Source organism: Rhipicephalus microplus, chromosome 8, assembly GCF_043290135.1.
Source record: "Rhipicephalus microplus isolate Deutch F79 chromosome 8, USDA_Rmic, whole genome shotgun sequence".
Lineage (NCBI taxonomy): Eukaryota > Metazoa > Arthropoda > Arachnida > Ixodida > Ixodidae > Rhipicephalus > Rhipicephalus microplus.
Window position 1 is genome coordinate 24,343,236 of NC_134707.1, and position 14,825 is coordinate 24,358,060.

General features: G+C 44.2%; 1 protein-coding gene and 1 long non-coding RNA gene across 3 annotated transcripts in view; one reads left to right on the forward strand and one right to left on the reverse strand.

Annotated features, from left to right (window-relative positions):
- The window catches only part of LOC142768874 (uncharacterized), a 195,532-nt gene that overhangs the window by 20,320 nt on the left and 160,387 nt on the right, over positions 1-14,825 (forward strand). Inside the window, exon 2 of the long non-coding RNA XR_012885511.1 lies at positions 5,025-5,228. This is a non-coding gene — a long non-coding RNA (uncharacterized LOC142768874). The remainder of the gene's footprint in view (positions 1-5,024; positions 5,229-14,825) is intronic.
- LOC142768873 (tubby-related protein 3-like) overlaps positions 1-14,825 on the reverse strand; it is a 91,260-nt gene that overhangs the window by 12,018 nt on the left and 64,417 nt on the right. For both annotated transcript variants that reach the window (XM_075871323.1, XM_075871324.1), the window contains 4 exons: positions 9,701-9,878; positions 8,550-8,699; positions 5,055-5,221; positions 3,747-3,995 (listed from right to left, as the gene is read on the reverse strand). In XM_075871323.1, coding sequence (XP_075727438.1) covers positions 3,747-3,995; positions 5,055-5,221; positions 8,550-8,699; positions 9,701-9,878 — 744 coding nt within the window. The remainder of the gene's footprint in view (positions 1-3,746; positions 3,996-5,054; positions 5,222-8,549; positions 8,700-9,700; positions 9,879-14,825) is intronic.

Below are 14,825 nucleotides of genomic sequence, written 5' to 3' on the forward strand. Positions count from 1 at the left end.
CAGGCATCATCAGATGGCATTACTCTAAAACCCGAAAGACACAGGTAAACTGTTTCTGTGTTCATGTTTATTTTTCTACCAGGTTTGTTCGTGCTAATGCATACAGCAGCGCAACATGCAAAACAAGGACATCTCGGCGGAAGTTGTACCTGTCTTCCAAAAAAAAAATAAAGTGGACGGACGAGCCGTGAGTTTTTATCTCCAACTCTAGATGCGTATCTCTGAAGGGGCACCTTTGACGTACGTGTCTTTTTAAATATGGCTTTTCCAATACGACTGCAATTCGAAAAGTTGAACCAATATAGCACAGTAGCTTCGTTTGAGTTTCACGCATCATCTCTGATAGTTAGTCATTTGAAAATGTTTATTTATCATAAACATACATAACCTGCCTCAAAAAAATATTGTTCTAAGATTAAATTTTCGCTATCCTATACAAAACAACAAGCAATGCCTGTGAGGTGAACCGCTAGCTTCCGTGACATAAAATTGCGTCAAATATTTAGATCTCACACATTTCTCATCTTCTCTATCTTGCTCTATGACCTCCATACCATGTTGAAAATAGAAGTAGGCTCAGTCCGTCCTTTTCGGGCCGTCCGTGAGAAAGCCTCAGTGCCTGAACACCTGCTCGTAAGTATCACACGAAAGCATCTGTGCGGTGCAAATTCAAGAAAACCTTCAGCTTTGCAAGCGCGTTGATACGAAGCCTACATCAGGCTTGTCAGCTTCTCGCCACCTTATAACCGTAATTAGATGTCACTATTCTTCGGAAACACCCCAGAAAAGGCCAGTTTTTAAGTGTGGACTCCAGCTGTTTTACAAGCCATTTGGAGCGTCATTTTCAGTGGTCAAGAGGAGTGGCTTATTCCGACGCCTGGAATCACGAATCGAGACATTGCATTCCAAGTTCGATGCAGTAAAGCGAACGCTCTGGGTTGCTTCAGCTAAACATAGAAGAGGGCGTAGGGGAGAACCGTTCAGTTTTGCAACGTATGTTTCTTCACGTGGCTTTACGTCATCGCGACTGAACGGAATAGATGCCCGTCGTGAGTGAACTTCACCACCGAGAAAAAGAACAAAAATCACTGGAAGAACAGAGAAAATAAAGCACTGCGGTGGTTAAGTTTATAAAAATACTTCTTGACACCAAATCTCAGCATCCCAAAAAAATAAAGTGGTGCAATCAATGAAGTTTCAATGTTTCAATAGAAGGTATACCACCACGCACTATTTGCTTCACACGCAGTGCATTAATGCTAAACTGTACGGCCGAAGTAATGTGTTGGTGTGCTCACACGAACGCATTCGGTCAGAACTATTGCAGGTGAAACACGATGTGATGCGTAAAAAACGAATGCAGAGAATGGCTTTGCTGCAACGTCGTATACCATTCTTAATTAGTGTCAGATTTCGACAGTGCCATTTTATACGAAACGTGCTTTAACCCAGCCTAACCTAATTTAATTAATTTATTTAAAATGTAGAATTTAATTGCACGTGGACCACTCTACGATTTCAGATAGGTGTAGTGTAAACTGCAGCTATTCCTTAATAATTGTTCCACCAACAAATTATATCCTCTAGGAACTTGAATTTAAAGGCAGGAAGCAGGAAAGCCTTTCCGCACACCTTTGCCAAGCAGGAATTGGAGTCTAAGGTGAACTATATGTTACGTAAACGTATATAGGTCATAACTTGAGTAGTAAGGAGTTACCGTGTATCACACAAGTTCGTACTTATTCCTCTAGTTAGATAACCAGAGTGAAACAGTACAAGTACCCCAGACAGACTGGCCGACGTTTTCATAGGATGACCTATCTTTGTCAAAGTCGTTGTGTCATCCTTGGCGTGTTACGTTAACTGTTAACCCCCTTAAAACTAACACGACAAGGATGACATGGTGCCTTTGACAAATATAGGTAGTCCTATCAAAACGTCAGCCAGCCTGTCCGAGGCACTTCCACTGTTCACCCTTATTATCCCACTACGTTGTTTCAATCCGTTGGCTCCCAACTTGATTTTGGATTTACACATATTCCTCTAAAAACATGAACTGCCGTCCCGCTTGCTTCAAAGACGTGTCCGGAGGAAAATTTCAGCTGTACCAACTCTGCACGTATTTCGCAAGACAGGGGGACTCGTGAAAATAGCCCGAACAGGAAGTGCCTCTTAGGGCTTGCGAAAACATACATCGTCACCTTGTGTAAAGACGTGCCGAAGTGAAATATCAGACCATATGAAACGAGGCGAGGCCACAACTTCTCAGGTTCTGTGTGCGAAAAGCTCGCAGTATACTGGTGCGCGTACCCGAAATCTTTCCTACAGTGCATTCATAAATGACGTACATGTGTCTGAAGCGTTGTTGTGAACCAGGCAGGTGGAAGCGATGTCATGTAGCTGGCATGACCGATTGGTGTACAGGACTCTTTATTCGCAGTAAAACGCCTTCAACAATCGCATCACTTTCTGAAACTGACGTTACAGGCTTACAGTTGCCATTCCGCTCGGGCAAGCTGCTGGTCCGCAGGGCTTAAAATACATGCGTCAAAATGACTAGGTCAACCAAAAACTATCTTTTCTGTACAAGCGCAGCCTCGAACGAAATAGCGATAGTTGAGAGTTTTGGGCAGCATTCATAAAAAAAACAAGAAGGCGTGTTTTTTTATTGCTTTAAGTTTTGAAAAAATCTTTCTATTTCGTAGAGAAAGGACACATACGGACCTTGTTCGCTTCAGTGTACCCCGTTATTTTCTGCGGAGTTTAAAACGCCAGGTGCGGAATTTCCCCGACCACCTTGGAACTTCCTTGCAGTCCAAGCCACGAGTCGAAGCATTACGTATCGATTCTCTCTCTATCACTCACTACGCCGAGTTTCGCGGTGTTGTATCGTGGTAATAGGCGTTTTGAGAGCCACATTTCGATGCACGCTCTTTGGGGAAATAAGAAAATGTTGAGAAGCAAATACGGTCATTGTGCACGAAGGCTCTGCCGGAAAAAAATTGCGTTTTGGCCGGTAAACTCCATAGCAGAGGAAATGTTACTTATCCATAAAAATACAGAAGAAGCGTATTGGATAATGGCACTATAGGTGAGTACGTAACATTTCATGCTGTTTGTTATTCCCACATTCATGGATTCAGAGCTAGAACATTTTCACTTTTTTTTTTCAGTCACTCTACTAACGGCTGTATTAGAAGTATAAAAGTCAATGGAAAAGAAGGAGATAGATAATGGTAAAGGGAAGACGCTTCAGTTAACCAATGTGCACCTCTGGCTGGCTACCATGTACTTGGAAAAAAGAAAGGTGTTGTGAAATAATATAACTGGGCAAAAAAGTTGCAAACATTAGTACAATACCACTGTCAAAGGGCAACGCACAAACGCTGTCGATACTTTTAGATTAAAAGAGGCGTACCCCGTCCTCAGTGAGACTGAACCACTTCTGTGGACTTGTACATGCCTGCATCTTAACCTTCTTCATCACCTCCATTGCGAAACAGGCCTCTGGCTTGGCTGACCAAGCCAGTGGTTGGGTTGGTAGCTAAATTCACCATTCCATCGTTAACTGTGAGACCTCATACATGAAACAAGTTTGCATGTGCAGTTTTGGCAGCACGTATCCTTATGTCCAAGGGCAAGCATTAGAGATAATCAAAAAGCACCAGCAGATCTAATTTGTTTGACATCAGCTGGAATGTGCCAAGCTTTCTTGTTTGAAAAACAGAGGAAGCATCAATACGTGCCTTTCGGTTGTCTTCCTTTTCGAGGTGGAGGTAGTAAGTGGGATAGAGCCCTTTGTCGACGCCCTTCTTGTCTCGTGTGATGCGGCATCGTATCGTGGTTCCCTGAGGGCAGGGCACCGTGGAGAATTCTTCAAGATGACCACGGTCGAGCAGGTCGGCGAGTGGACCCAGATCCATCACGGGCACCGACATGGCCGGCTGCGCCTTTCCTCCATCTACGCCGCCAACGCCGCCGCTGACGTCTTCAACCTGCGTCGTATTGTGCATACTATTTTGGAGGACACCGCATTCATAGCCAGAAGGGTATTTAGGCGCGAGACTGACTATGTGCAACTCGCCATACATTAGGGAGTTTTTGAATAGCGTACGCAATGTTTCCCGTAAGCGTTTTGCACCACTGAATTAACCACTTGTGGGTTGCCGTTAAGGGACGGCAGCAGCGGTTGACGGCAACGAATGCCAACTTAGCACACGCTATTCAGAAAATTCTTATTAAATGTGCAAAAAACATATCATCGAAGGACGAATCGATTGGATTCGGAAAAGCGCTGATTAAGCAACCGCGATTCGTGCGAAAAATGTCGGCCATTGAAGAAATAAACAGAAGTATGGGCTGAACATACCGGATAAGTATCTCATTACCGAAAAGGTTCGGGCTAGTGCGTAATCCCATGCCGAAGACATACGCTGGTATTCTTCGTGCCGGTGAAGTCTTGTGCAGTAGTGAACCTGCCAGCTGATATCTTGACGTTTATACTTCAAATGCAAGTGAATAATATTATCAGCCATTTCAAGAGAAATGAACATTTATGTCTTTTTGGAACTATGGACTCCACTTCCATACACGCAGAATGACACTAAATGCATGCCGGAAATTTTCAAATACCACTTAACCTAGCAATCGTTCTTCTTCGCGTGACGAGCAAAGCAGTTAGACCGCTTATGTCTTGGGTTATAAGCTAAACATGCATAGTCTTATTATAACCTAAACGTGCATAGTGTTATGTCATAGCATGCAGCCTAGTCACTTTATCGAGCTTCTTTGCTCAATCCCGATTCATTCGTTATGAGCCACTTCTTTCTCGTGACCTTACACTTCCTTACTTAACATTTCTTTGCGGAGCGGTATCAGTGGAGCATACCTGCACGCTGTGCCAAGCCTTCCCTTCCAGATGCACTCCCATGCATAACGCTCTCTAGCTTCCCCAATATTGCCAACAACGCGCCACGCTTCCGCCATCTCACGCAAACAATCGTTGATGTTTGTTTTTTTCGCAGCATTGTTGGAGCTGAAACAAGCTTAAGGACCTGCGCTATGGTGTCCGTGACGTCTGTTGGCGTGTCGGGAACTGTCGCTGACATTCCCCGGCTGGAGACGGAGTCGGACGTGATGGGCGTGCTCTCCAGGTCTTCGTCACCGTTGATGCTCGTCAGGTCATCGCTGAGGTCCAGCTGCTTCAATTTCTTCTCTACATCTGCAGGGTAAGAGCCAAAAGCCAATATTTCCAACATTTCACAATATTGAATTATTTTACCTTTACATCATCTCTTTTATGGTTGCTCAATTACTTATCAGGCTGACTGTAAAAATTAGTGGGAGAGAAAAATAAATAAAAACGCTGGTGAGCTGGTACCTCCATGAACAAAAAAATAGCGTCAGTTTTTCGGTGTTTTTTTTTTCTTGTCACGTGTACGAATCTCTTTGAAGAAACACGTTGACTCGCTTTTCGGTCGCGCGACACATCCCGCTTGGCAGCTTCGATGCACTACCCAGGGCAATTAAGTTTTATATATTATAGCCCTACGTACAATTTTTGAGCCCGTATTGGTAAAAATAAACAAGTAATTATGACAGCAAAGCTATTTCCAGCGCTTACAGTCAGTTCCGTGCTTTTTCCTGTACAAAAGGAATGATCTCTTATCGAAATACAAAAGCATGACAATAAAGTTTCATAAGGATGAAAAAAAAATGTTTCAACAAGGTATAACCAATGTTAGTTCGCCGAAGTAGGTATTTGAACGTGTACCTTGTATTTGGACAACAAACGTTCTGTTAACCTAAGAAAACCTTGAGCTTTAGTTTTTCGTGAGTTGTTCCACCCTGCAGTATTTCATAGTTAAGTTTATCTATAAATATTTCTTTTAAATTTTCCATTTATTTCCATCAATTCTTTCCTAGGACTAAGAAATTTCAGTGCACTTTTAATTAGGGTTGGGGATTTCATACTTTAAGGTTGGAGATACCTTACTCAAATCAAAAGAATCGGTTCTAGAAAATAGGAAAAATGCAAGTTCACACAGAAGCCTATTTAAAATAAAACTTGAAGCACGTAAGCTACGTTGCTCTCACTGGTGCAAGGAGCACGTTTACCTTAAGACATATCACGATTGCAATCTTGTTAAAACGAAAGCTAAAAATAGCCCATTTGCTCTCCAAAATAGCTTTAAAATAATATTAGATAGAGTGAAATGGTGTTGGGTGTTGTTCTGTGTAATAGTGCGTGCGCTTATCGCGGCAAAATGCAAAATTCTGCAGATAGTGTGGCGTCTCGTACCCACTATCAAGAGTTCCGATTTATTGCCGGGAAAGTAGGTTGTGGGCTGTGTTTGAAATACCACTCCCCTTCTTCTTTTAAGCCAACCCGCCTGAGGAGTGCTGCCATCTTCTGGAAAAATGAAACACGCCTTGAAAGCGCCATATGGCCTCTAAGATGAGCAGTACCCAGATTGTTCATCTCAAAGCCCATGCTTTACCGCTTTATGTTGTAGGCTTGCAATATCCCCGCTGCCTTCTGCGCTTTTTTTTATTGTCGCAGTCATAGACGAAAATAGGGAGCGGCTGGCTTCTTCCATTTCGAAGCCCTGCTTTTACTTACTTGCTTTGTAGTCCCACGTTTTTATTCACTTCGACTGAGCCTTCGCGCTGACGTAAATAACTCACCTAGTTATAATCAATGGGAGTGGCGGCTGCATTTCCGATGGAGGCGGAAATGTTGTAGGCCCGTGTGCTCAGATTTAGGTGCACATCAAAGAACCCCAGGTGGTCAAAATTTCCGGAGCCCTCCATTGGTTTTGGGACGTTAAACCCCACACATCAATCAAAATCAATAGAATCAATGGGAAGGGGAGTCGGCGTTTTCAAAAGTGGTATATATAGCAGGTACCAACCATCTAATCGAAAATTTCTTTCTCGAGGAACTTTTCGATGGTATTCTGGTCTAAATCGTGATCTAGGCAGTCTGACAGGCTCCCTGAAGACTCATAAATTCTTGCAATCAGACACTCACAATAGAAATGGACTTTTCTGTTGATAATTATAACACGGACACATCAGTAAAGACTATGGACCATCTCCCCGAAAGAAACACAGATGGAATGCCAAGCAGCAGTGGTGCGCACAGCGTTGGCCCGGTCGAAACGAGCATCAACGTGGGTGCTGGAAGAACGGCTTGAAGCGAAACTCGGTGTAGCGTTTGCTGGAGTAAACGTTTGTTTGAAACGCAAAGACACAAGAGGCGGTAAGTGTTAAAAATGCTTGCGTTCGGCTTCTTTGGCTCACGTCTCGTCGGTGTTACCCCTGCGCCATCTGTATTCTCGAAAGCGATTGGCGTTCTTGACTCGCACCTCGTCGGTTTCGCTGGCCTTCCACTGCCGACGCTTGCGTTCGGCTTCTCTGGTTCACGCCTCATCGGCGTTGACGTCGCCAATCGCGAAAGTGATCGGCTTCGCCAAACACCACAATGCCGGTGACAGCTGGAAAAGGTACGCGCACACTGGCGGGAAGCATCGCGCGACAAGCAGCGGCGTGTCGTCAATGTTGTCGGCGCCTCGAGAATCTCGCGCGAAAACAATCGAGAAAAGAAGCCGCTGGTTCGCGGCTTCTTTTCGCCGACAAATGGAAAGAGGTGGATGAGTGAGATGAAGCCCACGTCAAGAGTGGGCTCGAGCATTGCGAGCGCTGGAGGGGGTGAATAGAGAGAGCTGACACGTGGTGAGCGCGTTGCGGGTGAGAGAAAGAGGTGTCCCCGCGCGCTGCTAGGAGAGCGTGAGCTACTTGGCACCGCTCCAACACCTGCGGCGAGGCAAGCTGTGTGGACGGAGGGACAGCATCACACAGGCTATTCGAAGAGCTGCTTTGCATCTAATAGTTTTTAATTATTCACGAGGAGAGCAATGCATTCAAGATACCAGGGGAAAAAATTTCGAATGGTAAATCTTTCCTTTGTTATTTTGTATTGCGGTGCAGGATGCTATTTCATGTTTATAATATACTGGTTGTTACACTTGACTTAGTACTAATGAAAATTGGTAGCAATGTGTGAATCGCTGGAAGAAGAGCGGGCGAGTAGGTGAAACGAAAACAGAAACTACATTAAATACGCTGCACTACCAACTGATCCGTTAGCTCAGCGCCTGGCGGAAATGCTGTAGGCCCGTGTGCTCAGATTTGGGTGCACGTTAAAGAACCCTAGGTGGTTGAAATTTCCGGAGCCCTTCACTACGGCGTCTCTCATAATCATATGGTGGTTTTGGAACGTTAATCCCCACATATCAATCAATCAAGCAAGCAGTCAAGCTCAGCACTTTGGCCTGTAGTTGTCTATATATTGTGCTTCGCGTTGCTTTAAATACAAACTTTGACCAACTCGCCCACCATTACTTTTGTGGGTGCCGTTTAAAACAAGAAGTCGTTACATTATCTTCATAGACTCTGCCTTTCCTCGCGCTGCATACATCTCAATATACATAGGCCCATCGCTCGTGCGACAGCTTAGACCAAGTATTTCATGCAATGTCACTTACCAGGAGATGGTGGGATCGGGCTGCTGTTCAAGGCAATGGCGAGGGTGTTCTCTCCTTCGATGTCGTCTTGCACGACAGTGTCTTTGGAGCTGTCGCCGACGGGGGCATCCAAGGTGTCAGTGCTGGAGAAGAGCATTGGGCCATCGTAGCCTGAAAGCAAACACGGTGATGTCCGAAAGGAGTTAAAAGATTGGGAGAGAAATAGAAAAAGGGAGAGAAACAAACATAGGAACAAGGCAAGAAAGATAACCATGTACATGCCCAGTTGACTATTCTGCACGTAAGGAATGGAGAGAAAGAATAGAATTGTGCGAATAGTCAACTGTTCGAAATAACCAATTGAATAGCGGTCCATTCTATTCGGAACCTCTATCCCGTGGTGTATATTGGAGGTACCGTATATTTTTCGAATGTCTTTCTCGTATTTTTAAAAGCTCCGATGTCGAAGAACTTCAAAGGAACGAAACGTTCGAGCAGAAAAGGGGAGAGTTTTACGTTTTAATCATTCAATTCTCAAGACATATGTGGCATAACGTTTAAGGGAACTGTGAACGCTATATTCATCACAGGATGAAGATTTTATCGTTTAAAACTGCAGTTTTCCCAAGGTGATAGAGAAATCAATATGATCATTACATCCGTGATGATGTCTCGAGAATGTTTGTTTGTTCTTTAAGATGTGTCAGTTTCATTTGGAACCTGTTGACAAAGTTTCACTTTAAATTCTATAGTTGTTGCTGTATTTCAACCTACATTTACAAAATGCTTCTTTTTCTAATGTTCGTGTGCTTTCCTTAGTTTTCGTTCTGCTATTTTTTATTGTTTAAAAATTATCGTACTATTCCTTGGCTAAGGCTTGTGAATATTTATTTCAAAGAAAAGGTTCGAAAATTTTGGGACTGTTGGGAAAATGCTTTCCTTACTGAAATAAAGATATCCGAATAGTATTCTGAATGTGTTCGTATCCAATTCCTTATGATTTCTATGCGATTTGTATTCGATTCAAGTCTAAATTTTCTATTCACACACTCCTACGTAGTAATACTTAAGGCACATAAGAAAAAAAACAGAAGTAGCCAAAAATAATGGATGATTAGTGATGGCGCGACGCAGTGACCTCACTAGGAGGTTGACGCAGCATGGGAACTCACAGCTGACGACGTCTTGCACAGGTCTGTCTATGCTGAGACCGGCCATGAGAGGGCGCGACTCATCCTTGCGCAGTCGGCTCCGTACAACCGTATTCGACGCAGGCCGGCGGGCATCAGAGGCCTGCAGTAGTCCCTGGCTTTGTCGCTTGTGGCGCTGCTTCTCCTCGAGCAGCTGGCGCTGCGAGACAGAATGAGAGACCGTGATTGCCTTGATCTCCTCTTGACACTGCTAAATATAGTAACAAGTGACACAGAACGCAGAAGCTACGTTCACTAATTGGTACACTTTAGCTATTCATTGTGGAATATAAATAAACGCGAATTCAATGAGGTAGGAACGTCGAAGTAGAAAAGGGAGAGAAAACAAGAGAGAAGGTTGGGAGGGTAACCAGACAGCCATATCTTGCTTGGTACGCCGAATTGGGAATAAGCCTAGGCGGAATATGAAGAGGGACACAAAAAGAGAATGAGCACTGCGCACGCGTAGAGGAAACCAGCAATCTGTCGCGGAGGTGAGTTATCATCAAAAAGTGGGATTTGGCCCAAATGGTAATTTGGCCATAGTTATGAGAAGGTATTGAACAAGGGATACGACTGGGGTGAACGTTTCTAGGAGATTGCTTTCTGAGGGCAGTATTATTGTAATCGTTACCCCGAAACTTTGATCGATACTTGAAATCATTACGCCGACACAGAATTTAAATTTCTTTTCGTAAAATTCGCCATCCCTTATCGTAAGTATCAGTTAGAAAAAGAGCGATCTTTCGAAGAATATTGTGGTTTCCACGGGGAAATATTGAATGAAAATCTTAAACACGCAGTCGACGTATTTTCCCAAACATTGCGTGCAAATTAGTGCAGGTTACTCCTGGGCATTCTATGTGCTCTTTAAATGTTTTGAAATAAATAATAAAAGTAGTGACGACGTGGTTGCATTCGTTTCACTTTATGATTGCACATTATTCAATCGTGAGGCGCCAGAGGACGCTTTATCTCCTCCAGTGCAGACTTTGTACCTCTCCAAACGTGACGTTGAAAAAATCAGCTTAACTGCCTTATAACAGTGATGAGTGACTGCAATGTTGATAACACATCGCGTATGTTAAGCTGCTTTGAAATGCCCGTGGGAACTAACTCATTAAAAATTCTTTGAGCCCGTCTAGCAGGAGAAAGTGAAAGGGTACTTTGATTACAAAAACGAAGATGATTTTTTCGATTTATCTTTGGCGTCGCTGCGAATGAATGCCTTTCCCATCAGCGCGAGTTCTTTGTTGCTGGCAATCGAATGACGTTTACGGAAGCAATTTGATAGAGTGCGTCTTTCAATAAAACGTCACTTATCAGATGCAGCGCAACTGCGTATCAAAAAAATGCGAGACGCATTGAACAGACAGCGACAATCGTATTCGACCCACTGACTTGGCTGCGAGATTGTTTGACTGCTTTCACAACTTTCGTTATTTATTGAAGAAAATTTTTGAAATACTAAAGCACATTCGCACATGGAAAAGTGAAAGGCTAAAGGCCTCATCAAACCGAAAGTTTGACCGTGGGAACATTGAGGTTGTACTGATCGCATAGACAAAACAATGTATGGTTTTGAGCCTCACAAACTTGTAAATAAACAAAGGAGAAAGATAATGCCGTTGGTCTTAATCATAACCTTTCTCGGCTACAAACACGGTGTGGCAGCATGACTCTTTTGAGGACTAGAAATTTATCGAATAAGAGGTGGGAGACAGGGTTTGTTAAACTGTGAGCTATTGGTGCTTTGCAATAGTTTCGTTTTTGGTTCGCTTATCTTACTGTCATATAGCATTCCATAAGTAATAGTAATAAAAAAGTGCCGCCATATCCACGAAGTGAATGATGATGAGTGGGCGAAGCTCCGGAGGTAAACCTGGTAAACCATGAATCCTCTGTACATTTTGCCCACTCGATTTTATTACATCGCTCCCCCTAGCGTACGTCGCCGCACTAAATCGAACGATTGCCTTCAATCAATGACACGCGCCTTATGTGACATCATGCATATTTTATAATATCTCGCGTCTTTCATCAACTACAAGTACCGCTTTCTAGTTTATAACATCTTGCATCTTTTCATCATCAGCTACAAGTACCACCATCTAGTAAACACTACAAGAACTAAACGAGAGGTGGCTACATACAGGAGACGGTACCGCCATCTAGTGAACACTGCAAGAACTAAACTATAGGTGGCTACATACAGGGGACGGTACCGCCATCTAGTGAACACTGCAAGAACTAAACTAGAGGTGGCTACATACAGGGGACGCACAGCCCACGCCCTAAGGAGCTTCGCCCCTAAAACTTGTGGGGACCTACGTGTCGAAATCATGATGTGATCGATCGTGAGGCTCGCCGTTCTGAATGGCTCCTAAAGTTTAGACCATCCGTGAAGTTTTTTAACGTGCACTCCCATCACACAGTAGGCGGGCGTCTAAAACTTCGTCTTAACCAAATATCCAACGCCGCGGGGCTGGAATCAAGCCCGCAACTTACGTGTTAGCCGTCCAGCAGTGTGAGCACTGTGCCACTGCGGTAGATGTCGCACATTCCGTATGAACTTCACGTAAAGTCAAGTACACTAATCTTCATGCCCATGCTGCCCTTCTTTTAGTTATGCCAAACACGGCCTGAGTATGCCTTGCGGCCAACTGTTCGCAGATGGCAGTGATAAATAGACCACTACGACCACAGAGGTGACAATGATACAGAGGTGACAATCATTTACACCAAAATGCTCCAAGACACTGAGCTCTCTAACCACTCTGATTTTCTCTACGTTGCTCGTATTTCATCTCTAACTTCAAGCTCTTTTCTCGTTCTCTCGGTGCGTGTCCGTCCGACATGCTTTGGTTGGAGTTTCTTAACAGCTTTAGTGGATTCATCCGATATTGTAGGTGTGGGATGTCCTTGCCTCTCCGGCAGGTGCACTGCTTTTACGCTGCCGAAGAATATAGGCGAAAATGAGTTGTTTTTACATCGTTCGCATACTCTATGCGCTAAACTTTCACAGAGATATGATCACTCGTGATGCGCGTTTGTAATTTTTGGCCACGCTTCAATTGGGGGCGCAATCTGGTGTCGCTCTTAAATGTGGAGCGCTTCTGAGTGCCGGAATGTCGTATGCTGTCACCATCGTATACGCTATCGTAGATTGACGTAACGCAGACAGAGCCATAAACAGCATGGCCACTTAAACACATGCTCGCCCCAAAAAGACGTCTTCTTCCGAGCACCTCTGTGATGGTATACATATATTAATACCAAGAAAACAACCGGAAAAAGTAGGAAATATGGAGAGAAAGGCAGAAAAAAGAAGTAAATAAAAAAATAAATAAATAAATAAATCAGAGAAAAAGAAACCAAACAGAAATGATGCAGGCTGTCCACCTCCACACTTCCATGAGGCTTGGTAGCAGTACTGCTAGCTGCCTCAACGTATTTTTCTAGCACGACTATGTTTCGTATTTATCGTCTATTCAGTTCAGGTGTTGAACGCCAGGAAAAAAAAAGGAAGTCCACCCACCACCACATGCTTCGACGGGCTCACTTCAAGCCCGGCGATTCCCACTGTTAAAGCGACCGGTTTTTCAAAGGGGCACTCTTGATTCGCAAGTATCCAGCATCGCATGCCGAGCAGTAGGGGTAGCCAAAGCAGCACCAAGAAGAAAACGAAAACAAAACGGGAACGATACTCCAACTGCGTGATCACATATTTGCTTGGCATTGAACACGCAACGGCACTTAAGCCTACCATGTCCTTGTGATCGCACAGGAAAACGCGGGGAACTTGTCTAAAGGCTCAGGGAGATCCTCCTCCACTCGACTGTACACCTCTGAGGAATAAAAAGAGAGAAAGAACTTGGCCAGAAGCAGAATCTTGCCGAAAACACAAAAGCAGTGACATGACTACCACTTGCATGGCCACATCTATCCGTCCCCCCGTCCCCGTCTCCTACACACGCGAAGTACTAAAGAAAACGAGGACGTACAATTTCTTCGAGGATATTGCCTTTCTCTTATCTTATCTGATATAGTGTTCGTTGTAGGCGTAGCCTAATGATGCTGCAAATTCCGTGCGTAGTGACAAGGGATCGCGTAATGGACACCTTATGGTGCCACTAAGCCTAATACATTGTGACGGAACAACTGTAACGTTGAAGGCGTAGAAGTTGTCTTGGCCTTTCGAAGGTGGGTAACTCGCGATAATACCGAAGACAAATAAGGTCGAATAAGGGTGTTTTGCTGAACATTGCATCAATGCCTGATTGTTATGGGCATTGCATTCTGCGATATCAAGAGATTGCTATCGTTACTTCAGAAAGCAAAGAATTTCACTGCTATTAAGAGCTATACAATCACGTCCATCATGGGGCGCCATAATCGTTGTCTGCTAACTTAGAGTTGGTGTTGTGTGAACATTGAGTTGTAGGCAAGGGCAAGTGGTAACTTCCTAAATTGTAAGAGTTACAAGTAGCTTGGCTGTTAAGAGTTAACGTAGTTTCATCGATCATCCTTGGTTCTGTAATCTACAGCTTGTTCTGGCAGGTTCTAGCAACTCAGGGAAGATATTAGGCACGAAGCGCTTCAAGGGTCCGGGTTTTTGTATGCTCTCGTCGCTTGACGTAACGCAGGTAAAACGACGCGTAAAAGTTCAAAAAACAAAAGAAGCAAGCGTTACGGAAAGACAAAGAAAGGAAAAATATGAAGAAAATAGAAGAAAAGAGAAAAAAAGATTGTACAATTCTCCCGCCGAAGGGAAGAATGCGTAAATGCGAAGCATCGGGCGCTACCGCCTACACTGGCAGCAACGTCGGCCCTGGCGATCATCAAGTGAAAGCCAAGTAAGAAGGCCCTTGACTGAATTCCTGAACGTGCGATCAAGCGCCTACGTATATGGCGTGACCAGTGAACGGTCTTGCAGCGTGAGAAGTCATTTTTTTTCTTTTTGCAAGCAGACGCTACCTGTGCCGGCCTTGCGAGGCGAGAGAGGGGAAGGGGCGAGACAGTTTTGCGGGTGTCTTCCTGGACCGGCACGAGACGTGAGCATGCCGCACGGGAAGCTAGCCTGCGGAGTGGGGTTGTACGGAGGGAC